The sequence below is a fragment of the Gorilla gorilla genome, chromosome 17 (assembly GCF_029281585.2).
Source record: "Gorilla gorilla gorilla isolate KB3781 chromosome 17, NHGRI_mGorGor1-v2.1_pri, whole genome shotgun sequence".
NCBI classification, from domain to species: Eukaryota; Metazoa; Chordata; class Mammalia; order Primates; family Hominidae; genus Gorilla; species Gorilla gorilla.
In genome coordinates this window covers 74,170,200-74,189,274 of record NC_073241.2, presented here as the reverse complement: position 1 = coordinate 74,189,274, position 19,075 = coordinate 74,170,200, and the positions used below count along the sequence as shown (strand labels likewise).

Sequence of the window (19,075 nt, the reverse complement as noted above, 5' to 3'; positions counted from 1 at the left end):
AGTCTCTTTCTTGCTTTTTCTTTCCTTCTGGTCTCCCTAATTGTCCCTGGCACTATGCTATATGTTGGGTGACCAAAGACCTCTCAATCATTTTTAAGAGTGCAAGCTTTTTATGTACCAGCATATATATTTTATTCCACAATAGTAAAAAGCTCTGTAAGACTGACAGTTAGGCTTTCATCTATAATCCTTTGTACATGGCTCAGTAACAGAACCATTTATTAGAACTTGTGATAACTTGTTCATTCTTCCATACATTCACAGACGCACAGCAAACACCCAAGGTACCACAGAAAGGAATTTTCAAATAGTCATCATATGATCAAAAGCTATGTGCCCGTGTGTCTGTGAGGCAGAGAAGGGGGAGCTGACCTGAAATCTCTTACCTCTTTTCAAATACTATAACCTTTACCTTTTCTACACATGGCCTTTTTGGCCTTATACTATGACATGTGGAATGACATAGTATAAGGGAATCTGGCATTGTGTTTCTGCTCCTAGAATTGGAGAAACTTAGACTTAAGGCCTATTGAGAATGGAAGTATCACTTCTCATCAAGGGCTGACTTCACAAACGTAGTCTTCTTAGAAGCTGGGGCACTGCTAGAACCACAGCAATGTTTTCATTTTCTGCACCTGCAGCCCCCATTCTCTCATCATCCACTTATTCATTAACTCCTTGCCATTCAGCCTAGGCACACAGTCCACGAGGCTCCAAACATATGAGACATCAAATACATAATGTTTAACATTTCTGTTGTCTTCAGGGTCACCAATATGTTCACGCATATTTTCATTTGTTTTCATCCTCCATAAACTCTGCATCTTCTGGCTCTGCTGATCACTTCTTTCTTCTTAAATTCATTCTCCAGCATTTCTGGCATTCCTTCTCTGCATCCTTCCTGGTCCCTGCTTCCTCTGCCTCTGTGTTTAAGGTGGGTTGCCAGGTCATCTCTTCCACCCTCCTTCCTTCATTCCCTCTGACTCTCTCCTTGCTGAATCTCTAGGTCTAGCTCTGCACAGCACTGGCAACTGCTGCCTAAGCCCCTCATCATTCTGGACACCAGCTGGGTGTCCGCTCTGATTTCTAGGATTCTGTTCATGTACTCCCACCCTCTCAGTGCCTGGAGGCAACACATTGGAATCACCTTTGACTTTAGCTAGAGAGGGAAAGAGATGAAATCAAGGATGGCTCTTTTTAAATATATTTTTTGCTTGAGCATTTGTGTAACTAATGATGCCTTTATGATTAGTTATAATCTGGGGGTGGAGGGTGGAGGAGGAAGGGCAGGTGGGTACAACCTAAACAAGTAAGTGAATAATTACAACACAGCATGAAGAGTACAGAGATGAGGTAAGTTTGTCCAATTGAGGTTAGGGAAAGGGAGTGGTCAGGGAAGAAAGATAAAGTATAATCTGGTCATTTTATGGCTTTCACTTGTTTAAAAAGTAGTTTCTGGCCAGGCACACTGGCTCACAGCTATAATTCCAGCGCTTTGGGAGGTGGAGGAGGGAGGATCACTTGAGCCCAAGAGTTCAAGACCAGTCTGGGGAACAGAGCGAGACCCTGTCTCTACAAAATTAAAAATTAAAACAAAAATTAACAGGGTATGGTGGCATACACCTGTAGTCCTAGCTACTTGGGGGCCTGAGGTGGGAGGATTGCTTGAGCCCAGAAGTTGGAGGTTTTAGTGAGCTAGGATCCTGGGTGACAGATATTCTGTCTCTAAAAATAAAATGGAACACAATAAAATAAAAAGTGGCTTGCCACTGCTCACTTGATTAAGCACAAGCCTCGGAGTACGGGAAAAAGACCCTCTAGCCCCTGACCACAACGTTCTTTCCTCACTTTATCTGCCAATGTTCCCCAACTACAGATCCAAACCCCAATAAAACGGCACCATGGGCTGGTCGCGGTGGCTCATGCCTGTAATCCCAGCATTTTAGGAGGCCGAGGCAGGAGGATCACTTGAGGTCAGGAGTTCAAGACAAGCCCGGCCAACATGGTGAGACCCTGTCTCTACTAAAAATACAAAAATTAGCTGGGCTTGCACCTGTAGTCCTAGTTACTTGGAAGGCTGAGACAAGAGAATGAACCCAGGAGGTGAAGGTTGCAGTGAGGTGAGATCGTACCACTGCAGTCTAGCCTGGGTGATGGAGTAAGACTGTCTCAAAAACAGAAACAAAAAACCTGCACTATGCATGCTTTCCCAAATATTTCTTGGGTGTTTCCACTTACATACCTTTGTTTGCATGGCTCCTGTACTAGGTCATGCTTCCTACCCCATCTCTCATCACCACCCTTACCATCTCCACTCTCCCACAGTGTCTTGTATCATTCAAGACCCATCTTACATGGTGACTGCTATGAAGAGTATTTCCAGGTCCCACCTCTCCTCCCCCACTGAGAACACAGCAGTGGCTCACAAGTCACTTGGACAGCCCTTGCTCTTTCTCTGTGGCTTTCTGATGGCTCTTGCAGTTGGCTTTGTAACATGAGGAGCTGCTTGCTGGTTTCTTCCCCTAAATTATAGAGGTCCTCCTGGATTGTAGTCTCTTTGAAGGCAAAAACATTGAGTTACTCATCTTTGATTTCCTCCTGGGATTGCAACAAGCCTTATACATACTAGGCATTAAATAAATCATTAAAAAATGTTGTCTTGTCCTTATCATTTTCCCTTGAATTCAGTCAACTTGGATTAAGTGCTATACTGGCTCAAGCCTAGGCCACAATTTTAAAAGTATTCATCACTTGTTCTTTTTATAGAGTGAGGAGATGGTTTTCTGGAGTTTCCTTCCAAAGGTGCCTTGCTTATCTCTGCCCAGTGACAGCCTTCCAAAGGCATGCTTCCTGATTTCTCCAGCCAAGAAAGGATCCATATTATAGCAAAGCCAAGTCTGTCAAAATTGTAACTTCTCTGCACCCACACCTGAATCTGCATAATTTCCCAATCCCACAGAGGTATAAATAAAAACTTTCACCAAGACACGAGAACATTTGCCAACTGTGGGAAGATAAATGGCTTGGGGACTTCAAACTCCAAAGGCAGAATTGCTCCATTTCTGATTTCAATGTAGCAAAGGATATGCTGTGAGTCTCAGTTATTTTTTTTTTGTTACGTTGCTACAAAGTTATGGGTTATATCATTTAATTTGATTAATTCTTGGTTTCCAAAAGGAAACCTTAGGAGGAAACTTGGGAGGCTCAATAAAATAAGTATGTGCAATTGTTAAGACAGGAAAGGAAAAAAAAATGACTTCCATCAGAGCCCACAAAGATCATTTCCAGTCTCAGACATGGGTCCCCAGAGATAGCCTGGAAACCAAATGATTATCAAAGAGATGCTTACCTTTTACAACAGCTCACAGCAAAGGAAAACATATAGCTTAACATCTCTCCCATGACTCACCTTTCTGTTTTTTTCTTGTATTCACTCTCTCTCTCCCTTTCCCTGCCCTTCTCCTTGATGTGAAGCTTCCCAGTCTGAGCTCTTCACCCAATTAAATATGTATCATTAGATGAGTCACTTGACCTTCTTAAGCCTCAGTGTGCTCATCAGCAAAATGAGATGTTTGTACGACATTATTTTTATTTAATGCTGAGTCTAAATACAAATCCAAGTGTGCCCTGTCTGTTCCCATAAAAATGTTCATATTTGTGTTCTAACCTATTTGTGTCTCAGATAGTGACTATGGTTTCAGCCGGTGGGACTCAAGCACTAGGAGTTCTACCTTTCGCAAAGGAGAAATCCAATGGCTAAGTGAAATGGCTGGAGCTAAAGATGAATGGGATGAGTCTCATAGATTAATATACAACCAGTGGTACCTGTTTTCAAACTTCATTGAACAACTAATTATTTGGTCAACATGGTCAATAACTTGGATATTTACTTTGTAACTACTGCCTGTACATGTGTGCAGGGGAGTGGTGTAGATATTGAAATTCCATTGTATAAATTTGAGTCTTTTAGAATCTTCAACTATTAGGTCTGGTCAGAACCTTTATGGTCATAGTCCCATTTTGGAACACTGAAAGTCAAAAAACAGAAGAGGTCTTTCAGCTGGTTAGTGTGAGAGATAAGATTTGGACAGGTCTTCCTAACCCTGCTTGAACTCCACAACAGCCATTAGCTAATTAATCTTTCATTTCCTCCCACAAGAGGACTCAGAATTGGACTTGGAATAAGGTTAAAAAGATTATATTTCGTCAGCTTCCCAGGTTTCACTCTCTTTATTCCTGGTCTTAATTCTCTCCTCCCATTAGTCCTCTTCTTCCTTTTATTCCATTTTAGGGAAATGATCCTGAAACATTTCCTTTGTATAGTTTTCATGACATTTCATCCACGTGGCTAATTCCCTCATCTGGATGACTGCTTGGAGGAGGTTTTTGTATTATTTTTGGCTTGGGCATTCATATCCTGCCAGTGAGTGACAGCAGAGACTGCCTCCTCAAATTTCCACAGTGCTGATAAGAGGAGTTGGCAAAGGGCAAGAAAGAAGCTACAAGGAGAGGTGGAGGGGGCCAGGTGCCAGGGAATCCAGCTACCTACATGGCAGAATTTGGATATCTGAAATGTGCTCTCAGAATCAGTTCTCAGAATCCACTCATCATGAGGACAGTACTCAACATTCGGGGACTTGGGATGGCTATCTTCTTAACAATGGCACTAAACTAAGAGGTAACACATGTAGATTCACTCTTCTCATTTTTTTTTAATTATCTGATAGGAGCTTGAACAGCAGTTGTCATGAGGTCTCAGTATCTGGCATAAGTTTAGGTCAAAGTATGCAAAGATTGTTTCCAAGTGGTCTGAATAGAAAATGTCACTCATCACTCTTCCACCACCTTGTGAAAACTTGGCTTTGAGGGCACATGGCATCATTCTGACTATGCATTGTCACCCCTGGAGTATGCATTTGCTCTTCTGGCCCTCTGCTAAATGTTAGTGTGCAAGAGAAGGCAATGCCTGCCGACAGACAGGCCCAAATAGGAGCTGATAAGGCTTATACCAATTCTGAGATTGCACCTTCTCACTATTTATCCATTTTCTGGTCCCAGGCAAGCATTTTTATAAACGGACATTTAGCAGATGGTATGCATTTAGAAAACAGGCCAAAAGAGCTACTGCATTCTGAAACCAAAAAAAGGAGGCGTAAAATACAGAAAAATGGTCAGAAGTCTGTACTGCATCCTAGCCCTAGGTATGTTAGAAGTGGGCTAACAAGACAATGCAACCATCTGCTGGGCAGGGAGACAAAGAATGAAAGATTTTCCAAGCAAGAAAAAGGAAATGGAGTGTGCAACTGCTGCTATTGCTAAATAGGGTCTCTAATTCCTCTCTCCATAATGGTAATGACTTACGTTTAGATGGTATCTTTCATCAGCTCTGATCTCAGGGAGCACTCAAAGCCTTCTCTTGACTCTGCTTCTAAATCTCATCCTCAACAGGCTAAAGGATGACATCTGTATTTATACTGTATCTATTTTAGAGAAGAATAGCTCATGTGAAATAGGACATTTGGATGCTAAGGAAATGAATCAAGTGTGATGAAGGAAAAGGTGAAGGGAGAGAAGTTGTAGAAAGTGCAGATGCTTATTTCCAATCATGACCCTCAGAACCATCCAGCTGAATAGACACCTCCACTCAGATAAAGTCACTGAAAGCTCTTAATGCATCTAGTAAGCTCAGCTGCCTCCTGTCTTTTCATGGAACTTGGCACTCTTCAGAGTCTATCACATTAAGGTGAATGCTCTTCAGGGAGTCTTGACAAACTCTGACACTGGATTCTATGTGATGCTAAAGATATTTTTCTCTCACTCTTTGGGGGCACAGCCATGAAGGAGACATTCGAGATATAAGCAATGAGAGGCTAAGGCTTGGAAGGGAGGGGAATAAGGGGGAATCTGGTCTGTCTTAGTAAGAAACTTAACAAGATATGCAGGAACATCAGGCATAGCTCATATAGATGTAGCAGCCACCAACAATTATGATTCATTAAAGTTCTGGGAAAAAATAACCTCATAGAGGACAGAGATAGAAACAAAGCAGTGGCAAAAATAACTCAGAGTGCTGGATTTCAGTAAGGACAGAGGTGGAAGCTCTATCCATGGTGTCTCCAGGCTGATATTCAGAAAAGGTAAGGCCACAAGGATTCCTTATACATTGGTCAGGAATTGAATAAACGAGTGTCTTCTTTCCTTAACTATTCTCTTTTGTAATCATCACATAATCACTGTGCAGATGCCTTAGGGAAGGGCATGTGATCTGAGGATGAATGGGATTCTGAAAGCAAGGGCAGAGGTGACATAGAGGAGCACTGGACTGGGCACCAAGAGCTGTGTTCTAAACACAGCTTTCACTAGCTCGGTGGCAGGCAGGCAGTCAAGGTTCAGTGCAGCAGGCAAAGTTCTGGGCTTAGAATCAAAACCAATGGCTTTTTGAACCTGGACAGTTCTCTTCATCTCTTTGAGCCTCAGTATCCTGATCTGTAATATAGGAATAAAAGTACCTGTCTAATAAGATTGCACAAAGGGTGTTACACAAAAATTTATGTGAAATGGCTTTAAGAATGGAAGCACACTATACACAAGAGGTCTGGCCCAACCCCATGAGTTACAGATGGGCAGACAGTACCCCAAAGAAGTGGAATCCCATGCCTAAGGGCACACGGAGAATTAGTAACAGAGTTGGGCCTTGTATCCAGTTCTTCGGGTTGAATCCAGCTTTCTTTCATGACATTGTCATGACACCTATTTCTTCCCATCTCAAGCGGCTGGCTGAAGATGAGATGAGATGGGACAGGGATGAGGAGGAGTTTTAATAAAGTGATGAATGCGATATAAATGCAAGCACATGAAAAGCAATATAACTAGAGTGGGGGCACACAGTGACTGGACGTGAACCCCAGCTGGGAAATTGTATGAAGTCAACCAGCACTCAGCAACACAGCCTGGCCACAGACAAATCCTCGTAAAATCGTTGAGAAACCTAACATGCAACAATGTCTGGTTTTAGCTTCTTGAGGTCTTGCTCCTTGGGTCTGTTAAGTTAGGATTTTTGCGTGTAGGTTCTTAACAATTACCCCTCACCATTATTTTCTAGCTAAATAAGGCTCATGAAATTACAAAAATAAGAACATCTTCTGTCCACAGCTAGTGTAAGTCCCATGAATCAGTTTCATCATGCTGAAAGAGATCAGTTTCTCACATGTCATGCAAGGTCAAGGTAGTACCTCCTGCCCAGGTGGGCTTAGCCTGCACTCTGCATAAAACCAAGCACTTTCAACAAAGTCTGATGATGAGAAATGATGAAGCCCAGATGAGCACATCCACTTTGGGCAGACACAAAGTGTAGGTCATTTATTACCTTTAGTAAATGCAGGAGATGTGACTGCTAATTGGTCTCTTCATTAACCAAGGAGAACATCTACCACTACAACTCACAGGCTAGTGGCAATCTGGGGCGATCTTTAAGTGGTTTCTACCTCATAATCATATTTCTTCCTGAAATCTGCTGGCCTAGAAAATGTCTCTAATTCTTCATGAATAGACTATTCTTGCCTTCAGGAAATATGGGCTCCCTGGGAAGGGAGAGGACAAGTGAGTGGTACACATCATAAACAGAAGTGAAACGCTACACCCAACCTTAAACAAGGATGATTGGTTTTTAAAGCCAGGCTTTGGTTGGAGGGTTTTATACTATTTGGGAACAGAGGGAACACAAGAACTTTTTTTTTTTTTTTTTTTTTTTTTAGCTTCTGCAACTCCTAGGTAAGAAGTTTCTACTATTTTCCTAATAACGAACTGCTCTGGTCTTTATAGGAGTCTTATCATATATGATGTAAGGCCAGGGTCAAAGGGATACTTTTGCAGAAATGTGAGGCCCTAACAGCAGGGAAGGATTTTGTGTGGTTGGGGAGGTTAGCAAGGGAATTCTGCCAGCAACTGACAAGGAGTAGGATACTTCTAGTAGCAACCAGCATTTCAGTTTAAATTAGTGAGCAAAATCCCTTTCTAGTGGGCATGCAAAGAGACACAGTTATAAGGTCTGCTGGAAGCAGGAGGCACATGTCACCTTCCAGCCTGCCTCCTTCCACTTAGTGCACGAAAATGACAAGTATCTGAATGTAGTCAAGTCTTCATTTTAGGGACCTGCCCAGGACAGCTTATCAAATGCCCATGGAAAAAAATGGAAACAATATGGCTCAAGGCTGTGGCTACCTGATCAGTTAGACTTCAGGATTCACTGGTCATCAGCTTCTAATGGCTCTGCAGTAGACTTCTCACATTAGATGTGTGACTTGTGGAGCTGGCATGCCAGATAAATTAGCTAGTCATTTCCTCCCAGGCTTGGCATTCTTGGATCTTATTAGTATTCCTAATGAGTTTTAGAGGCTGTATCCAAACAGCAAACTGTACCATTAGATCAGATGAGGACCTAAGAACAGCATCTTTAATAAAAAGCATAATCATAGTGGGCACGACTGCAGCCTAGGCAGCTATTAGGGTTATGGCTTCACAGTTTCTCAAACAATGGCTCCAGGAGAGAAGGAAGATAGTAAATACCAAGTAAACAATGTATAAAATGTGCAGCAAACTCAAATGTGCAAGGAGACCCATTTTAATTTGATTCCCACCTCTTTGCAAACTAGTGAACACAATGTGCCACAGATGTGTCTGAGGTGCAAAGCCCAGCAATGAAATAACTTGACAATCCAAGTCTGAAGAAAAACAGCCTTACCTGGAGACATGGAGGAGTCATAAGAACTTCTCTCCTTGCGGTTCATCTTGAAGGCTTGGATGTCCTTTTCCCTGTACGTTCCAAAGCCTTCATAGCTCCTCCTTTTACTCCCACTCACGTCACTGTCCCACTTGTCATTCGAAGGGTTCATTTCACTGAACACGTCCAGGTTCTCCGATCTCGTGCTGCCACCATCCCCGCCACTGCCAGAGTATCTTTTCGTGCATGAGTCCACAGGCTCACTGCTCAAGTCTCCTTTTTCCTTGGCCTGTGTCCAATGCTGGGCGTCGGAAAGTGACAGTGTAGACAGGGTGTCCACCTCAAAGTTGTTCTTAGAAGCTTTGTGGCCGACTTCGCTGTGCTGGTGCTTCTGTTTCTCCTTATGCTTGTTCTTCTCACTCACCAGCGGGAGCTCTTTGTCTGCGCTACTCAGCCGCTCGCTCAGGATGTGGCTGGAGAAGCCTGTGGCTTTGCCTGCAAAGAGACCACTCAGGTTGTCATGGGTCCCTAGGATCCGGTCTTCCTTGTGCTTATGCTTGTGTTTGTGTTTCCTCTTATGGAGCCGACCACTGGACAGACTGGCACTGCCTACCTTGGGAGGGTTCAGAGAAGGCTGCATGTCACCAAGGCCCATGCTAACAGGTCCCTGCAGGTGTACTCCATGCTTGGCTTTATGCTTAGCTGCACCGGACATCTTTACGTGGGAGTTTGTGTGGAACTGAGGTGGTGGCACTGTTGGCCTCATGAATGGGGAAGCTGCTCCAAGCGTGTGCGATAGGTACAAAGGAGCTGGGTACTGACCGTAATAACCAAGGTTCATCATAGGCATTGATGTGTAAGGCATTCCATAGGGTGCATAGTAACTTCCACTGGGAATAGGGTAGCTGAACCCTTGTAAAAAAGGCACCTTTGTCATGGTGTCATTGGTTTTTGCAGGCCTACCACGCTTCTTCTTTGACTTCAAGTCTGAAGTCCTACGAAGATAGAGCAACGGGTCATATTGGATATATGGCACCGGGTAATAGTGATCAAAATTAATCCGAAAAATGCTGGGATATGGATTATCGTGGTAGAAGGTGTAACTCCGGTGGGAGATTCTGAACACTTGGAACTTGGTGATTAGCTCCTCCAGGTCTGCCAGAAACTGGAGGTCATCGCGGTTTTGCAGGCTTTTCCGTTTCCTCTTGTGCTTTGGCTTCTTGAGGCTTTCGTGGGCCAGAAAGTTGTCCACAATGAGATGCTTTTGCCGGTGGCCATGCCGGTTCTTTGTGCTGGTGTCGGACGGAATGGCCTCCGGGTTGTCCAGGGAGCAGAAATCAAAAGAGTACCTCCTTCGGGATTCTGAGCTCTTCTCCGCTTGGTCAGAAGTGCTGTTGTTGTCTGTCCCAATGCCGCTGTCGCTGGGGATCGTCTCCTCACTGTGGGACTCGCTCACAGGGGACAGCGTGATTTCCTTTAGGGAGCCAATCTCGCACAGGTGTGAAGGGGAGTTGGCCATCAGTCTGGGTGGAGACAGCTTCCAGGTTCCACTGTGTATTCCCTTTTGGGTTTTGGTTGGAAGAGCACTGATGGGCTGGAGATTTGGCATAGTTTTCAACTCTGAAAAATTGGTTTCAGTGCTGGCAGGGCTCAGGTTGCCATTGGACCCACCTAACTGTGTTGAAAGTGGGTGCATAGCTGCTGGTGAAGACGCCACAAGTGACTGAAAGTTGGAAGGCACGGCTGGAACATCCGGCTGGCTAGAAACAGGCCTGGGGTGCTTGATGGCTGTTTTGGGTTCTTCGGATGGGGGTGGCAGCTCTGCTCTTGGCTTCCTGCCCCGCTTCTTGCCAATGTAGATGGTTCCCCTCTTGCTGACATTAATCTGCTTGCCCAGTTTGCTTTCAATGGCTGCTGCCCCAGGGCTGGTCTCTGGGGGAGCTTTTGCCTTCAGAGCAACGCTGCTGGAACAGGACAAGATCTGATTCAAGATGTTTTTCCTCTTGAGTGTCTTCATCTTATTGATAGTTTTGATGGTCTTCTTATCCAACACGCCGAGCTTTCCAACTTTCTTGTGAAATTTCATCTCGTTCATGGGTTTGTCCTCTCCCGGCACTAGCTGGGCCAACTTCGCTAAATTGCGTCGTCGCTTTCTTTTCTTAGTGCCAGGAAACTCTCGGCTGATGGGACTGACAGGGCTGGTGGAAGTTCCCTCATGAATCGTCTCGACTGTGAGCAAAGGCTGCTTCTTTGGTCGTCCCCGCTTCTTTTTGACTGGAGTGATCACAGTAAGACTGTCTGTGTTGGTGTAGAGAGGGCTAGATGGGGTGATGGGATATGCAGACGGGGGCTCCAGCATCAGTTTATCAGAGGTGGCCATAACTGCCTCTCGAAGCATGGTGCTAGGTTTTGGTTTGCTGCAAGTCCACCTTCGTTTTGCAGCAAATTTTGGATGCTGGATTTCTGGCAGCTTTCTGGATGGAGAGTGATCTGTGCACGTTGGAGGTGTCATGACCATGGGTGGCTTCCGCAGCTTAGACACACCTCCTGGGATAACTTTCTCAGCATTTCCACCAGTTTCAAGGCCAACTGAGGGGGACTCATTCTCTATCATTTTACCCAACTTGGGGACACGGGGATCCTTCTTATTCACCTCAGAGTTGGAAAGTATCCTGTTAACTACTTCACTGCTCATGGTGATTCCAGAAGCCAGGGCTTTCTCTGGCATGATCTTTTCCACCACCGCTTTAATGGACTGTCTCTTTTTCCTCTTATGGTTGGTTGGATCCAGAGAGGGTGCCTTGATGGGGATAGTAATCCGGACATGACTTGAGTCATTTTCAGGATTACTGGCAGAACTCACGTTCTGCCTGGCTGGTGATGCCTCTTGGGCACTATCTGTGGAATAACCTTCCCTTTTCCCTTCTGTATTGTCAAATGCTTTCTGGGCATTCTTGACCCAATCCAGGTCTGGGTTTGGTATGGTCTGACTTATCACATCTTTTTTACTGGACTTTTTCTTGCTGCCCACAGTAGGTGGTTCTGGGGGCTCCTTTGTACCTCCTCCATCTTGATCCACCAAGGGCTGAAGCCCGTTGCACTCAGCAGAGCTGCTGGGTGGGGCTGGTGAGCTGTGGCTGCTTGGGGATGGAGCCACACCTCCCAAGAGCAGATCTTTGTTATTGTTAGACAACTGACTCCACGTGTTCCCTGCACTGCCTTTCTTACCCTGGGCCTTTGCAAAGGAAGCCACGGGCTCAAGAGCTGGGATCTTGCTGGTGCTTGCAGTTTCTCTGCCAGACTCTGGACTGATGAAGCAATTCTGAGTGACGGGTCCGCTGTCAGAGTTGGTGGACCAGTCCATGTGGTTCTGGCTGCTGCTTTTTTGCTGGTGCTTTGGTTTTAAGGTGTCACCGGTGAAGTCCTGTGGGAGGCCCGTGTCATAATGGAGAGTTGAATGTTTCTGGGGCCTCTCGTAAGCCTAAGGGTGGGCGGAGTGGAGAGGGAGAGAGACAGAGAGAGAGAAACAAAGATGAGCATGTTGAAGCTACTTAATATTTGACATCAAAAGTCTCAATGATCTGAAAGTTGGAAATGAATACCGAAATGAAGAGCCACCTTTAATTTTAGAATGTCTTACAGAGGTTTTCTCAATTGCAGTAGTAAAGATGTATTGCACTGGTTTTGAACATCAGTAAGCACATTTTAATTGTTGTCTTTTATCCCTAAATAACAGGAATCTTGACCTACCTTGATTTAATGCAATCTTTAGAGACAGGAGGGAGGGGACACAAAGGTCACTTAGCCCAGTGCCTTTTTACATTTTTACATGCTATTTTACAAGTGAAGAAGCTGAGACCTGAACAATGGAGAGTCCTGCCAAAGATGGCAAATCCCAGGAGAGAATCTGAAATTCCCGACTCCCAGTGTTCTTTCACCTAACTCAAACAGTCTCTTATTTCTGTCCCTGCTTCTCTTCGAATGTATGTCTTTCCTCGCTTCCTCCTGTTCCAGTTCATTTCAGCTTGTACTTTGTCTTAGAACTCAACATCTCTGTACAAGTAGCTCATCAGGAACCACTGTAACCAGTAAAAACAGCCCAGGTTGAGGAATTAAGGAGAGAAGTATGAAGCCTGCATGGGAAAAAGTGGGCCAATCGAGGGCATGGAGAAGAAATGGAAGAAAAGAAACACACAAGAATTGTCCTAAGCCTTCAAATCCTTGTGGACTCTAGGAATGTTGCTCTGCTTGGGGGTTAGCATGCAAAGAAATCCTTAAACTTCGTATTACGCACTTATTGCTTTCTTGAGGAAACTCTTGGATAGTCTCAAAAGCAACCTTGAGTCTACTAGACAAATGTGTCAGGAAAAAAAAATAGTTGTCATTCAAGATCACTCCTCCAAACTTTGTCAACTGTGTTTCCCCTACATTGATTCTAAAGGAATGTCTCCAGAATCTTTCTCAGGACTGACTCTCTCCAGCTAAAATAAAAAGCCGAACATGTTGCTGGAGGCACAACATAATCAGTGTCTACAAAACCACAATGAGAATGGATAGTGAACACATTGTTTGGAGATATTAAAGCTATTTTTAATAAAAATATGCTTTCACTCTTCCAGATGAATTTTAAGTCATGATACTAGTTCAAAGTAGTATTCCTTAAGGTTTATTATAAGCCCAATTTATACATAAAGTAGTAAACTTACAGGATGCATTAGCCTAAGAACTGTTAAAAAGAGAAAATATTAGTAAATTAAAGAACCACTCCAGGAAGTATATGATGACTGGCTTCATGAATTTAGAAAATTTTAGCTGGTAATATCTATCTATCATCTATCTATCTATCTATCTATCTATCTATCTATCTATCTATCATCTATCTTTGTATATCTCATTTTATCTCTATTTTTCATTGAAGCTATAGAACTTAAGCTTTATAGGAAAACATGTCTTACAGCCCCTGTTAAGAGTCAAAACACAGATGGCATAAAGCATTACAGGGACAATTCAATGCAGTCATGAAACCAGGATTTCCTTCACACTAGTTTCTGGAATCCCTAGGGTTATTTCCTGCCTCCCTGATTTTGTGAAATCCTGTTCATACTTACAATATTTTGTAAGCATCATGAGATAGTTTCCTCAAGTGAAGCCTGTAAATACCCAGGAGAAAATTAAGAAAACAATTTAATTTTTTAATTCATCTTGCAACTTATAGTAGAAACACCACCATCATCAACATATAGAGAATTAATCCGACCACTTGAGGGTGTTTACTGGCATTACTGCTGCGGACATAGGCTGCTATTCCGTTTTCAGCAAAAACATAGAAATCTTATTCGTGGCATAAAATATTAAGTGCCACTTACTTATCTTTTATGAATCAGCGCATTGCTAGTTTCTATTTATGCTTTGGAAATTAGCTGGCACTCTGTGTTTACTAACAGGATCACAGGTCTAGGGGAGCTCTTGGAGGCTAAGTTCTCTGCTCCTTAGGGTATCAGTGTATGATTACTCATACTGGGGCACCTTGAAGGTTAGTGGGGGTGATTATTAAAAATAACAGTGGGATGGCTGGGTGTACTGGCTCACGCCTGTAGTTCCAGTACTTGGGAGGCCGAGGCGGGCGGATCACCTGAGGTCGGGCGTTCGAGACCGGCCTGACCAACATGCAGAAACCTCATCCCTACTAAAAATACAAAATTAGCCAGGCGTGGTGGCGCATGCCTGTAATCCCAGCTACTTGGGAGGCTGAGGCAGGAGAATCACTTGAACCCAGGAAGTAGAGGTTGTGGTGAGCCGAGATCGTGCCTTTACACTCAAGCCTGGGCACCTGGGCAATAAGAGCAAAACTCCATCTCAAAAAAAAAAAAAAAAAAGTGGGACAAGCGGTGTGATTGTTTTGGACCCGGGTAAAACAGGACTTGCAGTGGCCTTCTTTTTTTCCCACTTCTACCACCATCACTTTTCTAGTTCTGGGCACCAAAGTCCACAGAGAGGCTCCATGGTGACGCTAGGCCAGGACCTTGGGCCCTAACTCCTACCGTTTTTTTCTCTGCTGTTCCATTATCTTACTCTTGGTACCTAACAGAGTCGCTAATTAATGTTTTTTTCATGTTCTGGCTTCAGCTCAATCCCAGGGAGACACCCCTACCTTATAGAAATACCCCCATTATAAGTTTTCATGAAACCATGTAACTTATCTTTGTTGCACATACCATAGTTTTAGTTTTACATTTGATTTGTGTGCTAACTGAATTAAATGCCTGTCTCCCCTTCTTGCTTGTATACACCATCACAGAAGTACTAGGCAGAGCACCTGGCACACAGTAGGCACTCAATAAACATCCACTGAATGAACGAAGAAGCATACATTTTACGACAGGTATTTCATTTTGTCAATAGTGAGATCAATGATCTATATATTGCAACATGTTGTCTGCAAACACGGTCACTGCCTTCAGCCTAGTTTCTTATTCTCTGTATACCTCCTGTATTTGCCACTGACTCCCATAAAGACATCTATCACAGTCTTTATACTGCTAGGTGGCATTTATTTGTGTACTTTTCTGTCTCCTTTTCCTAGACTATAAGTACTTTGAGGTCAGCGACTTATCATCTTATCCCTAAGGCCTACTACAAAGCCAAGCACCCAGAAAGCTCTCGATAAGTGCTTGTTAAATAAATAAATGGATGAGGTGCCTATTACCATGGCAAAATATACAGCTGCACACAAAAGACAATACACCACTAATCTGTCATTTGATGATGGCTCCTAATGAAACTGGAACACTGAAATGCCTTACGTGCTAAACAAGAAATCCTTCCCAAATACTTAGAGATGAAAGGAGCTTATAAGGTAACTCCCCTTCAATGCAATTTTTACTGTTAGTTCTCCCCATCTCCTAATTGTTTCACTTTTCAATTAACTCTGCCTTTGGAGAAGGCCATGAGACTGTCAGAAGGGTGGATTTCACCCTAGCAGTTGAAAGGTGGGGCCTGCTCACTTACACCCAGGGCAGACCAGCTGAGAGTAATACAGTTAAGCATGCCCGGTCCCTAGTGCTTCCCTGGACCACTGCCTGATCCCATTGTTCCTACCATTTCAGCTGCAGTCTGCCCTGCTGGGAGTGCTCAGCAATCAAAGTGCAGGGTGGACAAAAGGGAAGCACAACAAAGGATCAGGAGTAATGGGGGGAATGGTGCTTTAAGATCTTCACTCAGCTGGGCTGCAGAGAAGGGGCAGGGAGGACCCAGAAGGAGTGCTTTCTAAGAGGTCCAGAGAACAAGGCCTCCTCCAGCCTTGGCTGATAGCTATATCCCATTGCATTGCGCTTCATCTGTCAGCCATGACATATTATATTCACAATAGTGAGGCTGTCATTTCCAATATGTCCTTTGCTGAGAACTGAGCACTTACTCCATCCAGACAGAGATGGATAAGGCAAGCCGCAAGACAGGGGAAGCACACATCACAGCCTCTGCCTCCCATCCTAGTGGTCTGGGGAGATGATATCTTATTGGGCTCTTTGACTCAGGTCTTTATTAACCTATGCACCACATCTCCTTTTTCTCTTTAGATTGAGAGTTTTGGGGTTTGTTTTTGTCTTTTTGATAAGGTCTGAGTCTTTTTAAGCCTTTATACCACTCTCAGCCCTCAGCAGAACTATCTCCTAAAACAGCTAACATGTGAGGGAACAGTCAATGACATTCCATATTGGGCACACAATTCTGGTGGAAAACTTTCGATACCAAACTTAGCTTAGCACGCTTCATGGCTGCCTGGCTGCCTCCCACCTCTCTCCCCATTCCCAAGAGTTGATTGTTTGTGAAATTCATGGCAGTTTCAAAAGTGTGGCTCACTTTTATAAGAAAAATGTTTTCCATGCACATTGAGCCTAGGTCGAATGCTTCAGTGAAACTCTGAAAACACTAGGCAGATTTGTGCTTACAGTATTTCTTCATGGAAGCAAGTTCTTCTGTAATGTAAAGAATTCTTTTGTAAAGTAGATAGCTATTTTCTCCCCTATAAGTTAACTAAATAATATACATTTAAAGTGTGTGACCACTTTTTGATGGGGTTGTTTTTTTCTTGTAAATTTGTTTGACTTCTTTGTAGATTCTGGATATTAGCCCTTTGTCAGTTGAGTAGATTGCAAAAATTTTCTCCCATTCTGTAGGTTGCCTGTTCACTCTGATGGTAGTTTCTTTTGGTGGTAGGGGGGGAGCGGAGGGATAGCATTAGGAGATATACCTAATGTAAATGACGAGTTAATGGGTGCAGCACACCAACATGGCACATGTATACATATGTAACAAACCTGCATGTTGTGCACCTGTACCCTAGAACTTAAAATATAAAAAAAAAATAAAAAAATAAAGTGTGTATAAGTCAGGTTTCTTTTTAAAAAGCACTTTTTAGTTTATTTTTCAAAACAAAATTAGATCACTGAGTAAAATCTTAAAAATCCAAAAAATGGGAAGCAAATGAGTGACCTAGCCTTATCTCAGGCTTACCTAAAGCAAAGTTTATTGCAAGGAGATGAGAAGATGGTGATTTGAATCTAAGAAAAATCACATAACTCATTAAAAAAAAAGAAGCCTGACTTTGTCGAAGATAAACTACTCTTTTGGGTTAGCTATGTCTGTACTACTTTCTGCTGACACCAATAATTTAAATTTACTGTTTGTAAGATATTTGGGGTTACATGAGCAGGAAAATATGCCTGGGTATGGAGCAATGAGGGAGGCCTCATCTCTTAATTTGGAACTTGGCACTTCTCAAGATGTGGTCCTAGATTACCGTATCAGAATCGCCGAAGGTGCTAGTTATAAATACAGATACCGGGGCCCACTGTAGACCTATAAACTCACAATCTCTCAGGGAGAGAATGAGGCATATGCATTTTAACATGCTCCTCAGGAGAACTCTGATGGACAACCAAGTTTTAAAACCACTAATCTAATGTTTTAACACCACATTTCTTCTCTGGAGTAGGGCCCTTCTGTGGTTGCTATAACATTCACAGCAATTTTTGTTGATAAACATGCAGAACCAACCACCATAGGCCTGTTAGGATATGCAAGTTAGCAACACCGAGCATTCCTGTTTTGCTCTCTGAACTCTCCGTAATTTACACAGTATGAAACTCTAACATAATTCCCTGTGTAGGTATTCCAAGTGAAGGTGAGGTGGACAGAAGAATCAATGATTTGAGTGGATAAGAAAGGACCAGACAGGCCAGGTGCGGTGGCTCATGCGTGTAATCCCAGCACTTTGGGAGGCTGAGACGAGTGGATCACTTGAGGTCAGAAATTCAAGACCAGCCCAGACAACAAGACAAAATCCTGTCTCTACTAAAAATACAAAAATTAGATGGGTATCATGGCGTGTACCTGTAATCCCAGCTACTCGGGAGGCTGAGGCAGGAGAATCACTTGAACCCAGGAAGTGGAGGTTGCCATGAGCTGAGATCGTACCACTGTACTGCAGCCTGGGCAACAGAGAGAGACTCTGTCTCAAAAAAAAAGCAAAAAAAGAAAAAAGAAAGGACCAGGAATGCTGGTGTTCATGACCTCCCACTGTGGGATTCCAAACCCCTGGGGAATCCTGGCAGGCCATCACTGAAGCTAGAAGCAAGTGCTCAGACCTCAGCAGGAGCTGAGTGTGGGAGACAAAGAATGCAACCACAAGCTGTGTGACTAGATTAAAGGTTCCCAACTCTGGCTGTATGTTAGCATCAGCTAGGAAGTTTTGTAAAGATCAACATACCTGAGATCTGACCCAGCGTGATTAAATCAACATTCTGGACGTGGAACCTGAACAGTAGTACTTTTTCAAAGCTCTCAGGTGATCCCAATGAGCAGACAGAGTTGAGAACCACTGGATTATATCAAAGACAGGGTCTGGGTTAAGGACTAGAAAGTCTCTGATATTATCAAGAGATGTTCCAGCTCAGTGGCTTTCAAATGTGTTTCACAAAGTCCTAGGATTTTGCAAAGACATTTCTGAACTGTAGCCAGTGAATGGGGCAAGAAAAATGTTTCAGACCTTCCTTTTAACCCCTAAACCCCCAACGGAACAGACCAGCCTAACACGGGATTTCATTTGAGAGACAGAGATAGAGAGAGTGAAACGGTTCTGTCATTTAATTTAAAACAAAACTGAAAAATTACCATTTATGCTCATGAACAGGAGGAATGCACATTCCAACTTTCACTGAAATTGTCCCAAAGCTTATCTCTCCTTAGCCCAGTTCATTCCTGCATTTGCTACTGGTAGTTGTGAGAAGAATGTCACTACATATCTTTTTAGTACCATGATCTCATGATTCTTTGATTCCAATGGACACAGAGAAG

At 43.4% G+C, this 19,075-nt stretch overlaps 1 protein-coding gene across 2 annotated transcripts in view; it reads right to left on the bottom strand.

Annotated features, from left to right (window-relative positions):
• Window positions 1-19,075, bottom strand: part of SETBP1 (SET binding protein 1) — a 387,462-nt gene that overhangs the window by 105,787 nt on the left and 262,600 nt on the right. For both annotated transcript variants that reach the window (XM_031003701.3, XM_055368701.2), the window contains exon 4: window positions 8,741-12,200. In XM_031003701.3, the coding sequence (XP_030859561.2) occupies window positions 8,741-12,200 (3,460 nt within the window). The remainder of the gene's footprint in view (window positions 1-8,740; window positions 12,201-19,075) is intronic.